Source organism: Myotis myotis, unplaced genomic scaffold (genome assembly GCF_014108235.1).
Source record: "Myotis myotis isolate mMyoMyo1 unplaced genomic scaffold, mMyoMyo1.p scaffold_m19_p_17, whole genome shotgun sequence".
NCBI classification, from domain to species: domain Eukaryota; kingdom Metazoa; phylum Chordata; class Mammalia; order Chiroptera; family Vespertilionidae; genus Myotis; species Myotis myotis.
The window spans coordinates 12,098,132-12,115,542 of record NW_023416321.1 but is presented as its reverse complement, the minus strand read 5'-3'; the positions used below and the strand labels follow the sequence as shown (position 1 = coordinate 12,115,542).

Here is a 17,411-nt window from a genome sequence, read left to right as displayed (position 1 = left end):
GTTTTCCACACTTGTATTGTACACAAACAATAGCGTGGTGAAGGCCTGGGTCTGGGGTCAGGGCGGGCTAGAAGGGGTGAATGGGGGTAGAAGGGAGAGAATGTGTAATACTTTCAACAATAAAGATGTTAAAAATAATTTTAAAAGGGCGCTATTGCAAGTAATCCCTTACTGGGGTGCTGTTCTCAGATTGCCCACAAGAGGGCACTATTTCAACTAATCCCTAACTATGGTGTTGTTCTCAAAATGTCCACAAGAGGGCGACAAGAAATAATCGTGTTTTCTAAAATTGCGTATTATAAACCAAAAGTTAGGGGAGCACATATCATATCAGTAAAACCCTGCCATCCAGATAATATATTAAACTGTTTCTCTCCGAAGGTCGGTGTTTGGGCATATATAGGCAGTGAAATGCTACCCCATGAAAACAATTGAAAACTTAATAAGTTTTTATTGATTTTATTTTTTAATATATTTTTATTTCAGAGAGGAAGGGCGAGGGAGGGAGAGAGAGAGATAGAAACATCTATGATGAGAGAGAATCATTGATCAGCTGCCTCCTGCACGCCCTCTACTGGGGTTGGAGCCCACAACCTAGGCATGTGCCCTTGACTGGAACTGAACCCAGGACCCTTCAGTCCACAGGCCAACACTCTATCCACTGAGCCAAACCAGCTAGAGCAATTTTTATTGATTTTAGAAAGAGGGAGGGAGAGATAGAAACATTGATGAGAGAGAAACGTCAACATCAGTCAGCTGCCTTTTGTGCACCCCTGGCTGGGGATCCAGCCCACACCCTGGCATGTTCCCTGACCAGGAATCCAACCTGTGACCTCCTGTGCATGGGTCAACACACTCAGCCACTGAGCCATGCTAGTCGGGCTTATAAAACTTTGTTTATTGATTTTTAGAGAGGAAAGGAGAAAGAGAAACAAACATCAATTTCTTGTTCCACTTATTTATGCATTCATTGGTTGATTCCTGTATGTGCCCTGACCGGGGATCAAACCCACAAACTTGGTATATCGGAACTACAACACTAACCAACTGAGCTACTCAGCCAGGCTAAACCCTCTCTCTCTTGCATAGAATTTTCAACTCCTCTCAAGCTAACAGTTTTGTGAAGGAAATTAGCCAGCCATTTTCCATACTAGTAATGCTCTCTCTAGTTCATTTTGCTTTCTTTTGTTTTAAATTTATTTGAGAGTCAGGAACCAGGATCACCAGACTCTCAAAGTCTAGATATACCCTCTCCCATTATCTACCCCCAACACACACACACTCCTTGTTTTTAGAAATAAAAATCTTGCATAGTTCTCTTTTCAGAGTATCTTATGCAGCAAGACTTTTCCTAGTTATATAATGCACTTTTCTTGCCCGGCGTGTAAGTAAAAGCTTACTTTAGTTTGACTTGATATTTAGAGAGGAAGATGCCAATTGGGAAGAAGCCTGTCAGTTTGTCGAGCCTGCCCATGACAGGTGGGGTGCGGAGGAGCTTCTCTGGTGACGAAGAGTTGACTCCTCCTCCATATCGAACCCTGCCAGCACAGACAGCCCTGGAGGCCTTCCCACCTCCCAGCACTAGCCAAGAGTTCAGTCCCAGCCTCAAAACAGGTAACTAGTGGCCTCACACCTCAGGTACTGCAGAGGGCCAGGTCTGGGCAGGGTGGTGGGAGACGAGGTCTGGCATGCCAGGTGCGGACTCATTAAGTTTTTCATTTCTTTCCACTGAAAACTTCATTTTCACTAGTCCTCCTCGATAGTCACTTCACTCCTAGTGAAAGATGAGTCATCAGGGAAAGAAGGTTTTTTATCTTGTTATAAACCATTTCTGAGCTTTAAATTAGGGTAAAGTTATACTTTCAGTTTATGGAATTGTTAGCCAACTTGGATTAGTTCATGGTTTCATTGAAATAGTTGAACATTTGCCTTACAGAGTTCCATTTGACTTGACGGGGGCTGGGGGGAGAAATGTGCCATTAGGGATCTATCTGATTAATCAAATCCAAAGGTGAGGCTTTGATCATAGCATTCCATAGCATCTCATTCATTAGAAAGGATGTATTTTGTGTTTCAGTATAATCTTGGTTCTGGTGATAACATTTACCACAATCTTTAGTTGAAGTAACATGGACTTGGAAATACAGAACCCGGCTAATTTTGGTGTTGAATTTTAGTGAAATTTGTTTCCATAATTTCATGTTTACTTACGTATAATGATTGAGTTGTATTTCATTTGAGTTTAATTGGTTAGGCCGAGTTGGTATGTTGTTAGGAAGACTACAGAAGGTTTTGCACTCCGACAGACTGCATTTGCATGGGATGAACTATAGTGGATGTGAGCACAGGTCAGATGGCTGAGAACCACAGCTGTGTCCGCCTTGGCATACATATCTTCTGCCACATCCTAACTGTTGCTTTAAACCAGGTGGTTTTACCTGACCCGCATTGTTTAAAACGCCTTTTGTACATTGAAAACTAAGGTGGGACTGATACCTGCTTTCTTCTCATTCCTCTGTTTGCTAATTTATTTATTTGATTGGTTGGTTGGTAATATTTTTGCACCTCAAGTTATCAGCCTTTTTTTTTTTTTTTTTTTTTTTTGCCATTTTAATAAAGATGTGTTCTTTAGTTTTTGCCTAACGGTGTTATTAGGTCATCTTGATCCTTCCCAGTCTGTTTTCTCTGAAGTCCTTATAGCGAGAGGAAATTACACACACATATGTGTACATATGTAATAGATTAGGACTGCAAACCCAAGTTTATCTGCTCTTTAACGGAAGAAACTTCAAAGTCTATCTAAAGAACATTACCGTTTTCTTTCTTGTTTGTCTCTTTAATTGTATCTTTTTGTACTTGTTACATATGAAATCGTCTTCTTCAACGTATGTAATTAACTATAGATATTGTGAGCTCTGGATGTATTTGAATTTTTATTGGACTTTAATTGTATTGTCTTTAGGAATTAGACTGATTTTGAAAATGGGCGTCACGTTTTGTGAGCGGTGACTGGTTCGTGTAAAATGAAACGACTTCTGGGATTGGCAAAACCCAGGAACTAGCTAGATGCCTGTGGTGGGAACTCAGGCCTCAGTGGTTTCCTTCTCCCACCAGTGTCTGCAGTGTCCTCTGAGCAGGGGCACGTCTGTGGGACCCACGTGGTCTTACTCTGGCGAAACAGGACTACGATGTCTGAACTGTGTCAGAGCTGCGGTTGATTAGCTGTTGAGTTTATTATATTTACGGGCTTCTTGCTAGGAAAATGTGATTCCCATTAGTGTGTCTCCTGAAATGTTAATGACTAGAGTCAGCAAAGTGACTCCTTTTAAAAATAGAGCTAAGGAAAAGTGCATTTGTGTAGAAAGTGAAATGTAGCCACAGGATCTATTTTATTTCATCCATCCTTCATTGAGAATAAGACCTGGAAAGGAGAAATTATTAGTGTGAAGATACCAGGCAGGCTTTATTTTAGGTTCCATTAAAACAAAACCTGCATTAGAACATTCCACATCTGAGTGAATGTTTCACCTTTATCTTGAGTTAACTTTTTTTTAAGCATATTGTTTCCATATTTTAACATGAGTAGAAGCATAATCCAGAAATTTGGTGTTAATAATAAATGCACATAGTTTCAGGATGTGCTTTAGAATCTCAATTTACCTTTCTTGCATTTAAAAAATCAACATCGGTTTGAATGGAACATGTTTGGTCTTGAAGCACGTTAATTCTTTTTCATTCATTTAGCCATCTGATCATCATATAACAAGATACTGTTTTAATCAACCTTTTATTGTGGGTACTGCACCTTTAATGAAACTTGGGTTTTTTGGTTTTTTTTTTTTCTTTTTGTGTGTTTATTTTCATGGTATTGTTCAGATGTCCTTAACAATTAATGCATGTTGGTTAGATTTAAAGGATATATACTTGCTGTTCTTCATAAAAGCATTTTTATTAAGTACTTTTTTAAAGAAAGGAAAACTGCATAGTCTTGTTTGCTTTACCTTTCAACAGTCTGATTGGTATTTGTTTTGCTATTATTAGGGTATAGTATATTCACTTTTCTGTCTTTGGGCTATTGAGTTTTTTTAACATCATTACCAAAACAAGTAACAAAGTAAAATAAGATGAATTGGCATCTCTGTAACAATTATTCTTTTAATTATTAAATAAGATATCAAAGACCATTATTTTTGAAACTAATCTTTTGTAACTAAAATCAAGACATGGTATTTTTCTATGCATACACTATTTACTCCTCTGTGAAAACTTAGTTGGCTTACTACTCATCTAAATAGAGCCCTCATTCTCCTCATAAATCAACTGTTTTTTCTGTGTAAGCAGTTCCCACTTGACATTCTATATATACACATCCCCTCCAATTGTGATGAAAAGATCCATAATGGAGGATACAGAGCACTTTTTTCCTTTTCTGTGAGCCTGTGCCTGCAGAAAGCAAGCAGGTTTCCTCCGTGAGCCAGACATGGTGACACGGGTGTGGGAGCCCTGTGCTGCCAGTGCTGCCAAGATAGCAGCAGCCAGCCGCCCCCACTGCACAGAGCCCTCCCCAGTGCTGGTCTCATGTTGCCAGAGTTTTGTGTGAAATCTCTTGGTTTCAAAATAATCAAATTTAAAATGAACCAAGGGACACAGGTAAGATGGGGAAAGCACAGTTTGTTGCCTCTGATTTAGCAGATCTGGGCGAAGAAACTTAGCATTGCTCACCATGGATTAGGTTCCAGTGAGTATGCTATACAAGATCACCTGTTCTTGAAATTCTATGAAACTTGACCAACTCAATTTTGGTTCAACAATAACTTTTTAAGAAACCTGAACACAACTCTTGAAGGTTGGCTGTTATTAAGACTTATTTTTAACACCTAGCTGAGATCTTTTTTTCTTTTTAGAGAGAGGAAGGGAAAGAGAGAGACATCATCTGGCCTGCCTCCCATACGAACCCTAACTGGGAATCGAATCCCCAACCTGGGTGTGTGCCCTGACCAGGAACTGAACCTTCACCTTTTGACGTGTGGGACGATGCTTCAGCCAGCTGAGCCACCTGGCCAGGACTTGGGGTCATTTTTATTTAAAAAGTGGGAAAGTGATTTTTGGAAGGAATGAGTTCTGTAGGAAGTAGGGGTAGCTCTCAGGGAAAGGAATTAGAACAGTCGGAAGTTACTGAGTAATTATGCCAAGGGACAGCCATTTAACTTGAGGGGCTTATAAAAAGAGTTAGCAAAATCCCATAATTAAACAGCTAATTTTTGCTTAAGACCAGTGCTGGGCCCTGACTGGTGTGGCTCAGTTGGATGGCATCGGCACGTGTACCAAAAGCTTGCTGGTTCATTCCCAGTCTGGGCACATAAAAAATATTTTAATGACCCAGGACTGGGTCCGTAAAAAATGTTTTTATTTAAAAAAAAGACCATGCCCTAACCGGTTTGGCTCAGTGGATAGAGCATTGGCCTGCGGACTCAAGGGCCCCAGGTTTGATTCCGGTCAAGGGCATGTACCTTGGTTGCCGGAACATCCCCAGTGGAGGGGGTGCAGGAGGCAGCTGATCGATGTTTCTCTCTCATCAATGTTTCTAACTCTCTATCCCTCTCCCTTCCTCTCTGTAAAAAAAAGACCAGTGCTGGACCCAGCAAGGAAAATTTTTTTTGTCTTCATCCTTGCCCATGTAATAGAGCCTTTCTGTCACTAGAATTTCTGACTAGCATGATTTGAGTGGCTATCCAGAAATCTAAACTCCACTGAAAATATTGGAAACTGAAAAATAATTCTCCATAAAAATAAAGACCAATTAGAACGTGACCTATTTGTAAATTGAGGACTGCCTATACAGTTGGTTATTTTGTTTTTGGTTTGTTTTTCATTAAAAAGCAAATCATCAGATGAGAACTCAGGCAGTACTGCCATTAAGTGAGCCCATTGGTAATGTTAGCCATTTTGCACCAATTATTTTCAAATTGCCGATGTCAATAAATTTTTTATTTTACCTAACAATCAGTTTATTTTATTAGTATGTTATTTATATACTTTATATTCTATTTATATTATAGGTAATACTTTGTATTTGTATATCAGATTTATATCTCTTTTCCACCGGGAGTCTTTTTAATAAAGGTACTCCTTGGAGTTAATAAGATTATATTAAAGTCATATTTATTGTGGTGTTAGTTTTTAAAGATAGCTCAGGACCATGCAAGATAATAGAGCATTGTTTGTATAGACATTGACATAAAAGTGAATACTTAACCATAAGAAAAATTTTAATTATTCTAGTCAAATTAGGGATCTCTCTTATCTTGACTATTTTGTTGAAGATATCTATTGTTGCGGTGTCCACTATGCAGTATTCTATTTTGGAACTTTCCTTAACTGCTAATATATTTTGAAAATTAAAATGTTTGTACTTCACCGTAAAGCTGGTGGAACCTGAAGATTAAAAGCAGTCTGAATATTCCAGAAAGGCTTAGTGACATCCCGTACCTTGGTCTCTCTCACGCAGTGACTACATTGCAGCTGAAGGAGGAGTTGATAGATGGAGAGGACTACAGTTTCCTGCAAGGAGCATCTGACCCGGAAAGCAATGGCTCTGCCAACTTCTACATCAAGCAAGAGCCCTGAGGGGGCTCAGGAACGGAGGGTGGGAGGGAAGTTTCCACGGGACTGATTTGTAGTCCACCCAGCTATACGCGGGGCTGTTCTACTGGGACATTTTGCTAAACAGAAAATTTCAGTTCCGGATTTTTCAGGTGGGTGGGGAAACTATTTTAGTCGTGGGGGGAAATTTTTCAATTTATAAAGATGAACAATTTTTGTGTTGTATTTGAAGATTTTGAAAGAATTTTGTAATATTTTACACGTTTGGATTTATGTGCATTGTTAACAAGAACTGAAATTCTAACTTTTTTGGTAAGATAAAAGTTTAGGTAGCAGGACTGAAAGAAATGATTTAAGAAGGATATAGTTGTAAATGCAAGTGAACTGTCAATACAAATGAACCTTTTTGGTACCTGTTGGGAGATTTGGGGATTTTAGAAGTTCGGCCAGTCACATCTCCAGCTTCCTTTGCTGCAGAAATATGCAACTGAACCCCTCCTGGAGGGGTTGTCACCAAATGGATCATGGAAGGGTGATTAATTCTGCTTGACTGCATTTTTATTGCAGGCCATTTTAAATGTTTGTACAGAAATGTTTTTCATTCTGTGAACATTTATTTGGAGTTCTATATGAAACTGGAAGAACTCTGGATACTTTTCTATGTTCTCCTTTAATTAAAAAATGATAAAAATGATCCTAACACTAAAGTGTTAAACTGGAATGGTTGACCAGATATACAGGATGTCATTCTACAAGTTGAGGGGTAGGGAAAAAAGCAATATTGTTCTAAGTTTATTTTATTTTCCTTACTAAAAACTACCCCACAAAAGGGATTTTGATTAGTTCTCTGCCACTTCCCTCCATCTGTGAGATAATACTTGGTATAACCACACCCCAAAACAGATGTTCTGTATTACCAGGAGAATCAAATTCAAAGTTGTTTAAAGCCAAAATAAGTTTGGATTTCAAAATCATTCCAGCTCTGCTTTTAACTATCCTGGATTTGTTAGAAAACTAATTTGAAAGAGAATTTAATTTTCTTAAAATTCCATATATATCTATATAGTATGAGCTGTCTTTACTTGTGTTCAGAATTAGTTTTAACAATAATAACTGATTTGGACCATTTTGAACATTCCCTATTTTAAAATTCGTATGGCTTCCTTTCAAAAAAGGATCTAAGGGTAAATTGGTGAAAGGTTTGCTCTCTGCATTTTCTAATGTTGAGTTGTGACTGAATGAGAGAGCTCTAGCGTTTACCAGTGAGGTTCATAAACTAAACTCTCAGGAATTATTGCATCTGTTCTAGAAGTGCTTCTGGGTCTTAGCCTGGCCTCTTCAGAGTGGTGATAATGACCATCTCCTCTGGAATATAGGTAGGGCTAATTAGAAATTAATCAAAATGATTAAACTCTACAGTCCTTCAACCTATGGAATGCTTTAAAAAATGTTAATGGAAAGCCCCAGGAGACATTTAGGTAAGATTTTTGTTTGAATTTTAAAATGCATAGAACATTAAAAACCAGCAATTTATTTTCTAAAATAATGCTCTACTTTTGGGAATAATAGCATTGGTAATACGCACAGGTTTACCTCATTCTATGCAAGAGGGGTTTAACATAAGGTTTTGTAGTTGCTACTGGAAGTAAAATTTGTTGCTTTATTAATGTAAGAATGTATGGAATCGCATGTCAACATTTCTTAATACTGACTCTTTAGGGGCGTAAATGCAGATCATGTCAACGCCAAGTTGATCCTCATGTGTCAAATATATGTGAAATTCCGCTGTTAGATTACTGGATGTTTATCTTAAACAACATTACTGAGAGGGACCTACTGTAAATGTGACATCCTCACACTTCCCAAATCTTTAACTTTTGAGGATCTTCCCGTAAACTTAACGCCTAGAAGACTTCCAAAGCAGGAGTTACAACCATCTTCATCCTCAGACTCAGTGAATTAAACCCAGGACTCTGATTTCATGAGATGGGCACGAGAAGCCTGTTGGATGGCTTGCTCTTCCAGTACCTTGGGCTCAGAGGCTCAGTAGGGAACTGAGTTAGTCAGGAGGGATTTGATTTGGAGCCTGGTAATTAGTTCTGTGAAATGCTCGTTTGTTTATAAGCTTCCGGTTCTAGAGCAAAGCCAGGCTCCGAGCGCTTTTTAATTTCCCGCCTGTTCGTGAAGGTGGTTCTTGTCTTGATCCCATGGCCACAGTTAAAGGTTGGTAGGACTTCCTACGTCTCAATACAGTCTGAAGCCCTCTTTGTTGTTGAGACTCTTTAACTCCTGCTGCCAGTGAGCAGAAAGTAAGTTCATGCAGAGGAGATTTCTGTATCAGCCATAACTCCAGTTGTACAACTCGGCCCCATTATCTTTTACGGTTCAAAATGTACTGCTGACCTTGGGTTTGTTTTTGTTTTTTTCCCTGTTAGGATTATTTGGGGCTTTTGGTAGTTTAAATTCTTTAACCTTTTCTTTGCTGTGTATGAAGAAAGCTAAAGCTGTTATCAACTTCTTTTTCTACGGATACTAACACGGGTTTTCAGTGTTTGTTTGTTGTTATTATTAATTTTGCGTGATGTGAATACCCTCTCCCATCAATATTTGTATTATGGTGCTATATATTTGGTAATGATCCTTTACTATTGGGAAGGGATTTTAAAAATACTGTGATTAAACTGGGTTTCTTCCTTTGATTTTCATATTTTAAATAAAGCCACAGTCATTTATACAAAAGAAAAGCGTCTGTCCCTGGGCAAGTCTTTGGAGGACAGAGGTCAAAGTAAACTGCATAAGGTTTTTACATCATTTCTGTATGTATTTGATATATAGACCAATATCTGTACAGATTTAATCTTTTATTTTCTTGGTAACTTGTGATCATTGAGAAAGTATTTGAAACTTTCTCAGGAAGTGTATATAATGGCGTGAAAAATTCTTCGGAGAAATTTATGTTCCTTTCATTTTTACCAAATTGCAAATTTCCAGCATGAATGTGAAAGCATTAAAATTATAACTTTGTGTACAAGATGAAAATAATTCACTAAATTTGCCCTTTTTTACACAAAATAAACAATGTTAAACTTAAGTTGTATTTGAGCAATTCTTTAATACTCTTTGGTCTTTGAGAGTTTTTTTTCTTTATTAAAAATATTGAGTGCCTTCTGTAAGCAATCAGAGGCCCCTGTGAAAGTCAGACCAGCTTCTTCCTCACGGCCCCGGCAGTTGAGTGAGGTGAAGGAAGTCCATGAGTGAGAGAGAATGTACTCCTGGCCGACAATGAAGGAAGAACACGGGTGGATATATGGACAAGGATGCATCCGACCACAGCGGAAGCAGAGGTGAGTGTGGACCACTTAGGGATTTACTGTATTCATTTGTGTGTGTTTTTTTTTTTGTTTTTAATGTTTAACATCTTAATACAGATCAGGGAGTCTGGTTCATTTCAGCTCCTTCACTGCCAAACCTGGGGGCAGGGACTACTTCAGTTTCTTGCCTTCTCTTTGTGATGACCAAGGTTATAAAAGTATCTGCAGCTTCAGACTTTAAATTTCACATTATCTTTCTTTTTCTTGATCTTGACATATTCGGCATCCTTTCACCTGGCTGTGAGCAGGAAGTTCCTGATTGCCTCGATTTTGCAATGCCTGTCTCCAAGGTGCGGAGAACGCAAGACAGGCACCTCAGATGACCCCCCTGCTCCCTGGGTACCATCCAAGAGGCCAGAGAGGAATTACATAACATTAGCTGGCACGTGGTGGTTCAGGGGTGACTTGCTTGCTAGGGGGCTTTTGTTTCAAGCTCTGTTAACCGCTTAAGCAAAGTTCATAGGATGTAAATAAATTGTCCCAGCCAGCTGGCGCTGTTTACATCGAGAGAGAATACAAGGACCTCTTCCTTACCAACGACTGACTCTTTGGAAAATTAATCAACTTCTGCAAAAGCAGTTTGTAGAGGATTTTCTGGATGTAAGATAGTAATGAGATGGCTTGGGTCTCTTTCAGAGTTTATTTAATCACACTTTAGAAAAATAGAAGGCATTCCAAGAAAACCGATGCGGAACCTAATTTCTGCCGTTTCCTACCTTAAATGGTTTGAACAGTTGCCCTAGAAAGTTGGAATTCCCAGATTGGGACACATTTACTATCCCACAAGCTTTGATATATATGTTCTTTCAGTTTTTATATGTATATATTCTTTAAACCATTATAGCCTCTTGGGGAACTATTTTCCTGATGTGCTTTATGCCCAGGATTGTGTTTTAAGAGCATCCAGTGCTTCCCCCTAACAAGTCAATGTTGAGCTTTGTGTTATTTATCCAGCCCCTGGGATTGGGAGAACAGTGACTCTATTTCCTCTCTATAGACTGTTACTGAGGCTGGAGTAACGCTTGTGGGCCTATTAAAAGTGTCTGGCCTCTCAAGCAGGCAAAAATAAGGATTGCCTACTGCCAACAAATACATGAGAGTGTAAAAAAAGTAATTATTTTAAATACAGGGGTGGGTGACAGGTTTACAGTTGTAAGTACATGAAACAGTTTATTATTCATTATTGTATTTTCCATCTGAAGAACTGTAAGCCTACTTTTGCCCACCCATAGTGCATTTACTGTATTCAAACGAAAGCTTTCTGGAAAACATGCATGAGTGGTCCACTTCACACACCAGCTGGTATATAGGATTATGTCCCAAACCCAACCTTCCTCCCAAAGCAGTACTTTTTTTAATTTTATTTTTCAGTTACAGTTTACATTCAATTTTTTTCATTGACTCTAGACAGGGAGAAAGAGAAACAGGATGTGAGAGAGACATCGATAGGCCACCTCCCCCGACACGCCCAGACCAGGATCGAACCTGCAACCCAGGTATGTGCCCTGACCAGGAATCAAACGCACAACCTTCCATTGCATGGGATGATGCTCCAACCAACCCAGCCACACAGGCCAGGACTACATTCAGTATTCTGTCTTGGTTTTTAGTGTACAGCTTAGTGGTTAGGCAGTAATGTACTTTACAGAGTGGTCTGCCCAGTGTTTCCAGCACACCCACCTGGCACCATACCTAGTTATTGTTGACTATATTCCCTCAGAGGCAGGACTTGCAATCTCGCCAGTCTACCCTTTCTTGCACTTCTACCAGAATGAAGGCCTAGCATCCACTCCTTTCTCAGCTCTCACCACTGCAAATTTGACTTCACTTAACCCTGCAAACTCGGGACTTGCTCATGTCACGTAAAGGCAGTAAAGCACAGTGGCCAAGAACATGGAATCGGAAGCCAGCTGCTCGGATTGGAGTCTGACACCTTCCCTTCTTAGTCGCGTAAGGTGTCTCAGTTGTAAAATGGGGACCTTAGTACCAACCTCCTGAGAGTTGTAAAGATTAAAATGAATTCATGCGTCAAGTTCTTAGAACAGCCCTGGCCCAGAGTAAGCTTGCACTTAATTACTGCTTTGGATCCAAGTACCTCCGCAGTGTGCGTGAGAATCACCGGGGAGCACACATAAAGTGCGGATCCCCAGCCCCCCCCCCCCCCGAATATGGAACCTTAACCATCAAACATCACCACTTAATGTGATGAAAGCATGTACCATATATGAACACGAGATTAAATTTTAAATGGAATAATTTAGAAAATGTTAAACTTCTGACATTTTTTTACACCAAGCTGTCAGTGTATTTGCCATTGTGTGTAGCAGTATGCAGTAAAAGTAACACTCAAGTCGAAAAACAAAAAGTAAAGAAAAACCAAATAAAGGGGGGCGGGGGGGGGGGGAGTGTAACACTGAGTCTTTCATAGGGAAGTGGCATTTAGCTTTCACCAGTTTCCTAACAGAACAGTTATTCATAGACCCATGTATTTCTATAATCTCCCATTTTTAAGCCCGACTCCGGGTGATCAGTGCCATTTGGCATCAGAGGATGAATTTTGTAACCACTCTGCTGTGATGCAGGAAACAGGCGTGGTAATTACTTTACCCCGGGGAGGAGAGAGAGCCATAGGGTTGCAGAATACGTGTACCAGCAGTGGGCCAGGCACTCAGTTAACTTCTTTATATTCCTGCCTAACTTAACCCTGCCTTGCAGTGATATCATTTTACAGATGCCTCAAGGCTCCCATTTCCTCATGTATAACTTGCCCAATTTGCAATCAATAAAATGTATGTCTGGATGATAGTACGTTTTACTCTATCAAGTTTCAACAAACTATACAGAAATACACATTTCTACATCAGCAAAAGAGGTTGGGACATTTATTATGCTATTTCCTTACTGGGTTTCTTAGATGCACTACTAGTGCCACATGTGGCCCCGTGTTAGCCTCACTACTTTCCCGCTAGTCTGGAGATGCACTGAGGTGCTGAGAAGGATTAATTAGTTCCGGATAATGCTAACCTAATGTGTTCTAGCCAGGAAACCAAGTCACTTCTTCCAGCTTAGGCCGAGGAAGCACACAGGCCACACCCGTTCCCAAAGGCTTTATTGGTGGTAAATATGCTTTAGAAAAGATGGATCCTTTTGCTTCCAGGTCAATGGAATGAAGAGCTGTGTCCCGGACACATCAAGTGGAGCCAAGGGGACTGACGCTTTGTCCACCTCTTACTCATAGATCCAGTCAAAAGCACAAGACTTGTAGTCGACCAGTTCTTCAGGCTTAAACCACAGGCTGATTTCTCTCTCAGCACTTTTTACTGAATCACTGCCATGAATGATGTTCCTAAGAAAGAACAAAGATTAGTTATAGTTACATTTCAAAGTGGCAAAGGGCTGTGTGATGGATACAGCACAGGACAACCACTGCGGACCTTTTCAGCCAAATTGCCACTTGAATCGGGAAACTCTTCCAAAGTATTTCCTCTTTAAAAGCAACTATAAAAGCACTTAACCCAGCCCTAGCTGGTTTGGCTTATAGCGGATAGAGCATCAGCCTATGGACTAAAGGGTCCCAGGTTCTATTCTAGCCAAGGGTACATGCCCTGGTTGTGGGCTCAATCCTCCAACCCCAGGAGGGGGCGTGCAGGAGGCAGCCAATCAATGATTCTCATCACTGATTTTTCTCTCCCTTCCTCTCTGAAATCAATAAAAATACATTTAAAAACACTTGCATCCAATGATAATTACCATCTAATTTAGAACCTCAAATTCTTCTAAAATTGGTCTATGCCAAATAATGACTTTTATAAGTGACCCTCAGGACTTACCTGCCAACTTGAATGCAAAAGTCTCCACGAATGGTGCCTGGCTTAGAATCTGCTGGATTGGTCTCCCCAAGCATCATTCTCCCTGTCTTCACCACATTCAGCCCCTCCCAGACCTTGACAGTAGGGGAAAAGGAACATCAGGTCTGCCATTCAGGACCATTAAGAACAAACACCCCTGCCTGCACACAGCCATCAGACCCATCAGTGAATGAGCATCAGCTAAACTTCAGTAGACAGTAGGGGGCCTGCCTAAAGCGTTCCATCCAGGATACAGAGAAAAGGTCTACGCAACTGGGCAACTTTCTAGCCTAGCTGAGGTAGAAACAATACTGAGGAATCCGTATGCAGCCACAAAGACGAAGAAGGTAACAGTGGGAAGAGCATCCAGAAAACTGTTAGAGCAACAGATGGCAAAGATTGGCACGAAAGGGGGCAGTGTATTCCCGGGAAGAACAAAGAACAAAAGGTCATCCTCACGGAACAGGAAGGAGATCTACTTTCTCAATCATTTCAGTGGCTCCTATTGTACCCTCTACTTCCACTGCCAACTGGACGTTAATGCCACAGGAAGGCCTAGCCTGCTTTCTTTCTAGCTGGGAGTACACAGAACGCTCCCTGCGCTGATTCCCCTCCTTTTTCCTCCCAAGCTCCTCGCTGCTCCGTGAACTGACCTCCAGCAGCTCCAGCTGTAAAGCAAGGACACTGGAAGAGGTCTAGAAAAGCGACAGTCACTTACCATGGCCACCACGGGCCCCGAGTTCATGTACTTCACCAGCCCCGGGTAGAAGGGGCGGTCTTTCAGGTCAATGTAGTGCTGCTTCAGGAGGTCCTCCGAGGCCTGCCACCCGAGAGAGGTACCAGTTAGTGACTACACTGGGGAGGCTCGAATATGGCTCCATCCCCGTCTCAGGACCTAGTAACATGGTAGCCAATTTAGTATTTCAGCCCACATTCATAAGGTGTGTATATTTTAAAAAAAAACAAAAGCCATCCAAGCCATGAAACCATTTTACCAAAAGACTGTTCTGCTTATGACGACACCCTCATAACGTCAACGGCGTATGGATGGTATAATCTTCAAAGTAGATGGTCTGAGGGCCAAGGTGTCGGGGGAGAGCGGACGCAACCGAAATATGCGGACTGGTGGCCCTTCACAGAGCCCGTCTGAACATTTCAGATGTGAACGGGGGACAAGCTCCTGTTCCCTGAGGAGCTCGGTGAACATCTCAGGACTCAGACACTTATCCCTTAGGGTCCCGATCTGCGAGCCCCAAACTTAACGTGGGAAACCATGACTGCCCTCCGCCAAGGGAGCCTGGGCAAAGGGCAGAGGAAGGAACACCCGCCGGAAACCTCTCTCCGCTCAGGTGCAGGCTAAACACAAAAGGACGCCACGCCTCCTCCTGGGCACAGGCAGGGCCACGTGGGCAGGGGCAGGGGCGCCGGCGGCTTCGCTCTCTGCTGCCCCCCAGCGACGACGGCCACGCAGCGGCGGGTGGGAAGCCGGTTCCGGGCCGGAGTCACGTTACCTCCCGTAACCTTCCCAAGGGCGTCCGTGCCCCGGCCTCGGGAAAGGCTCGGGGGCCGGGGGTTCCCGCGGGGCGGAGGCAGCAGAGGGGCCTCCGGGCGGGAGAGCCGCGGAGCCGGGGCGCACAACCCCCGGCGCCGAGCTCCGGAGCGCGAGGGGGGGGGGGGGGTGCGTACCCGCAGGAACTTCATGGCCACGAGGCGGAACCCCTTCTGCTCGAAGCGCTTGACGATGTCGCCCACCAGGCCGCGCTGCACGCCATCGGGCTTGATGGCGATGAAGGTGCGCTCCGTGTTGGCCATGGTCCTGCGGCGAGCGGTCGGTCAGGGTGCGGGGGCCACGCCGACACGGACCGCGCCCCGGGCCCGGGAGCCCACGTGGGCGCCACCGCCCGGAAGCCCCGCCTGCCCCCCCCCCCCCCCCGCGGCGCACCAGCCCCGCCGCCGCCGCTGCGCCACGTGGCTGCCCGCACGCCCCGCCGGTCCGGCCGCTGCCCCTCCGGTCCCCGCGGAGGGCGCGCCGGGCTCCCGGGGGCGCAGGGCCTGGAGGGCCGGCTCGGACCCACGCCCCGGGATCGCGCTCCGCGGCGCAGCGGGGGGAACCCGGGGGGGGGAGGAAAAGCGCCCTCGTCGCCTTACCGAGAAGCGGGCGGGCGGGCGGGCGGCGGTGCGCAGCGGGCCGGAGCGGGGACGAGTGGAGACCACGGAGCCGGAGCCGCCCGCGGAGGCGGGGCCCGCGGCGGCCACACCCCGGAGGGCCCGCCACCCAACCCGCGGGCCGGACGCAGCCCAGGCCTCTGTCCACGCCCCTGGTTTGCCCGTGAAGCTCGGGGGCTGGAAGCGGTCGCTCACGCTGGCACGTCCAAGTCCAGCTCTCTCTCTCTCTCTCTCCCTCTCTCCCTCTCTCTCTCTCTCTCCCTCCCTCCCTCCCCCTCTTTCTCCCTCCCTCGCATGCGCCCACCAGTCCGCTCCTTCCTACCCGTGAAACCCCGTTCTCCCCTCCCCTCTCCTCCGCTGGAGCCCTGGCTCGAGCCCCGCGCCTTGCTCATTCCCAGCGACTGCCTCCACCCGGCCATCCCCGCACGAGCCTCCCTCCCCAGCGCCCGTCCGAGCCCGGCCCGCTTGGAGGATGGGTGCCAACCGCTGAGCAGCCAGACAGCCCATGCTCCCCACAGTGTGCCCGGCCCCTCTGCCTGTCGCCCCCACCCACCCACCTTCCCAGCCCCGGCAGCTGCCCTGTTCCCCCCGGAGATGAAGATGTGCCCCTGCCTCCGTGAGCGTGCGGTCAGCTGCCCACTTCAGCCCGGACACGCCCTCGGCAGGACTCCAGACTCCTGGGAATCAGGCCTGTCCTCCATCTGCACACAGTCCGCTCCTCCTCTCCGCGCCCTTTGGGGTGTGTGTGTGTGTGTGTACACCCCCCTGACCAGTTCCTGACACCCGCCCAGCAGTGACCACACCTGAAATGGTCAGAGCCGTGTCCTTCTGTCCGCAGGCCGGTGAGTGACGCTGACCAGGGAATGGCGTTATCACCCGTGGCCTGGGCGCTGTTCTGTTAGGTGAGCTGTTTGCCCTGGTCCAGGCACTAACACCTCCTTTGGGACAGTAACAACCTCTTCCCACCACTGCTTTCCTTCCTGGAACCGAGGCCCTGGACAACCCCAGGGCCATAGCCTTAGCACCATCACCGGCCCCACTCACCCACTTGAACTTTTTTTCAGCTTTATTGAGGCATATTTGATAAGTAAAAATTGTATATTTAAGACATACAATTAGATGTTCTGATATACACACAGGGGTGGGAAAATGTAGGTTTACAGTTGTTCATATGGAAAAAGACATGCAGGTTATAATCATTCCAATAATTATTACAAAAAGTAACTTTTGTGTACTCACAACTGCAAACCTGCTTTTGCCCATCCCTGTGTATCTTGTGAAATGATCACCACCAACATAACCATCATTTCAGTTACCATTTTTTTTTCTTTTTTTTGGTGTGTAGTGAGAACATGTAAGATCTACTCTCTTAGCAAATTACAGCATACAGTATTAGTAACTACTAGAGGCCTGGTGCATGAAT

General features: G+C 44.0%; 2 protein-coding genes and 1 pseudogene across 12 annotated transcripts in view; 1 reads left to right on the top strand and 2 right to left on the bottom strand.

Moving 5' to 3' along the window:
• The window catches only part of MBTD1 (mbt domain containing 1), a 47,329-nt gene extending 37,635 nt beyond the window's left edge, over positions 1 to 9,694 (top strand). For 10 of the 11 annotated variants that reach the window (XM_036339374.1, XM_036339373.1, XM_036339383.1 and 7 more), the window contains one exon: positions 6,509 to 9,694. In XM_036339374.1, coding sequence (XP_036195267.1) covers positions 6,509 to 6,627 — 119 coding nt within the window. In that variant the 3' untranslated portion in view covers positions 6,628 to 9,694. Of the gene's footprint in view, positions 1 to 6,425 lie in introns of all 11 variants that reach the window. The other variant, XM_036339380.1, reaches the window with a different exon arrangement.
• A 137-nt stretch (positions 9,695 to 9,831) lies between these two features.
• On the bottom strand, positions 9,832 to 10,333 carry LOC118671407 (annotated as a pseudogene).
• Positions 10,334 to 13,066: 2,733 nt separating this feature from the next.
• Positions 13,067 to 16,132, bottom strand: NME2 (NME/NM23 nucleoside diphosphate kinase 2). The gene is made up of 5 exons (XM_036339387.1): positions 15,971 to 16,132; positions 15,509 to 15,638; positions 14,541 to 14,642; positions 13,805 to 13,917; positions 13,067 to 13,320 (listed from the first exon to the last, which is right to left on the bottom strand). The coding sequence occupies exons 2-5, from the start codon at positions 15,632 to 15,634 to the stop codon at positions 13,203 to 13,205; spliced, it is 459 nt and encodes a 152-aa protein (XP_036195280.1). The 5' UTR covers positions 15,635 to 15,638; positions 15,971 to 16,132; the 3' UTR covers positions 13,067 to 13,202.
• Between the last annotated feature and the right edge of the window lie 1,279 nt (positions 16,133 to 17,411).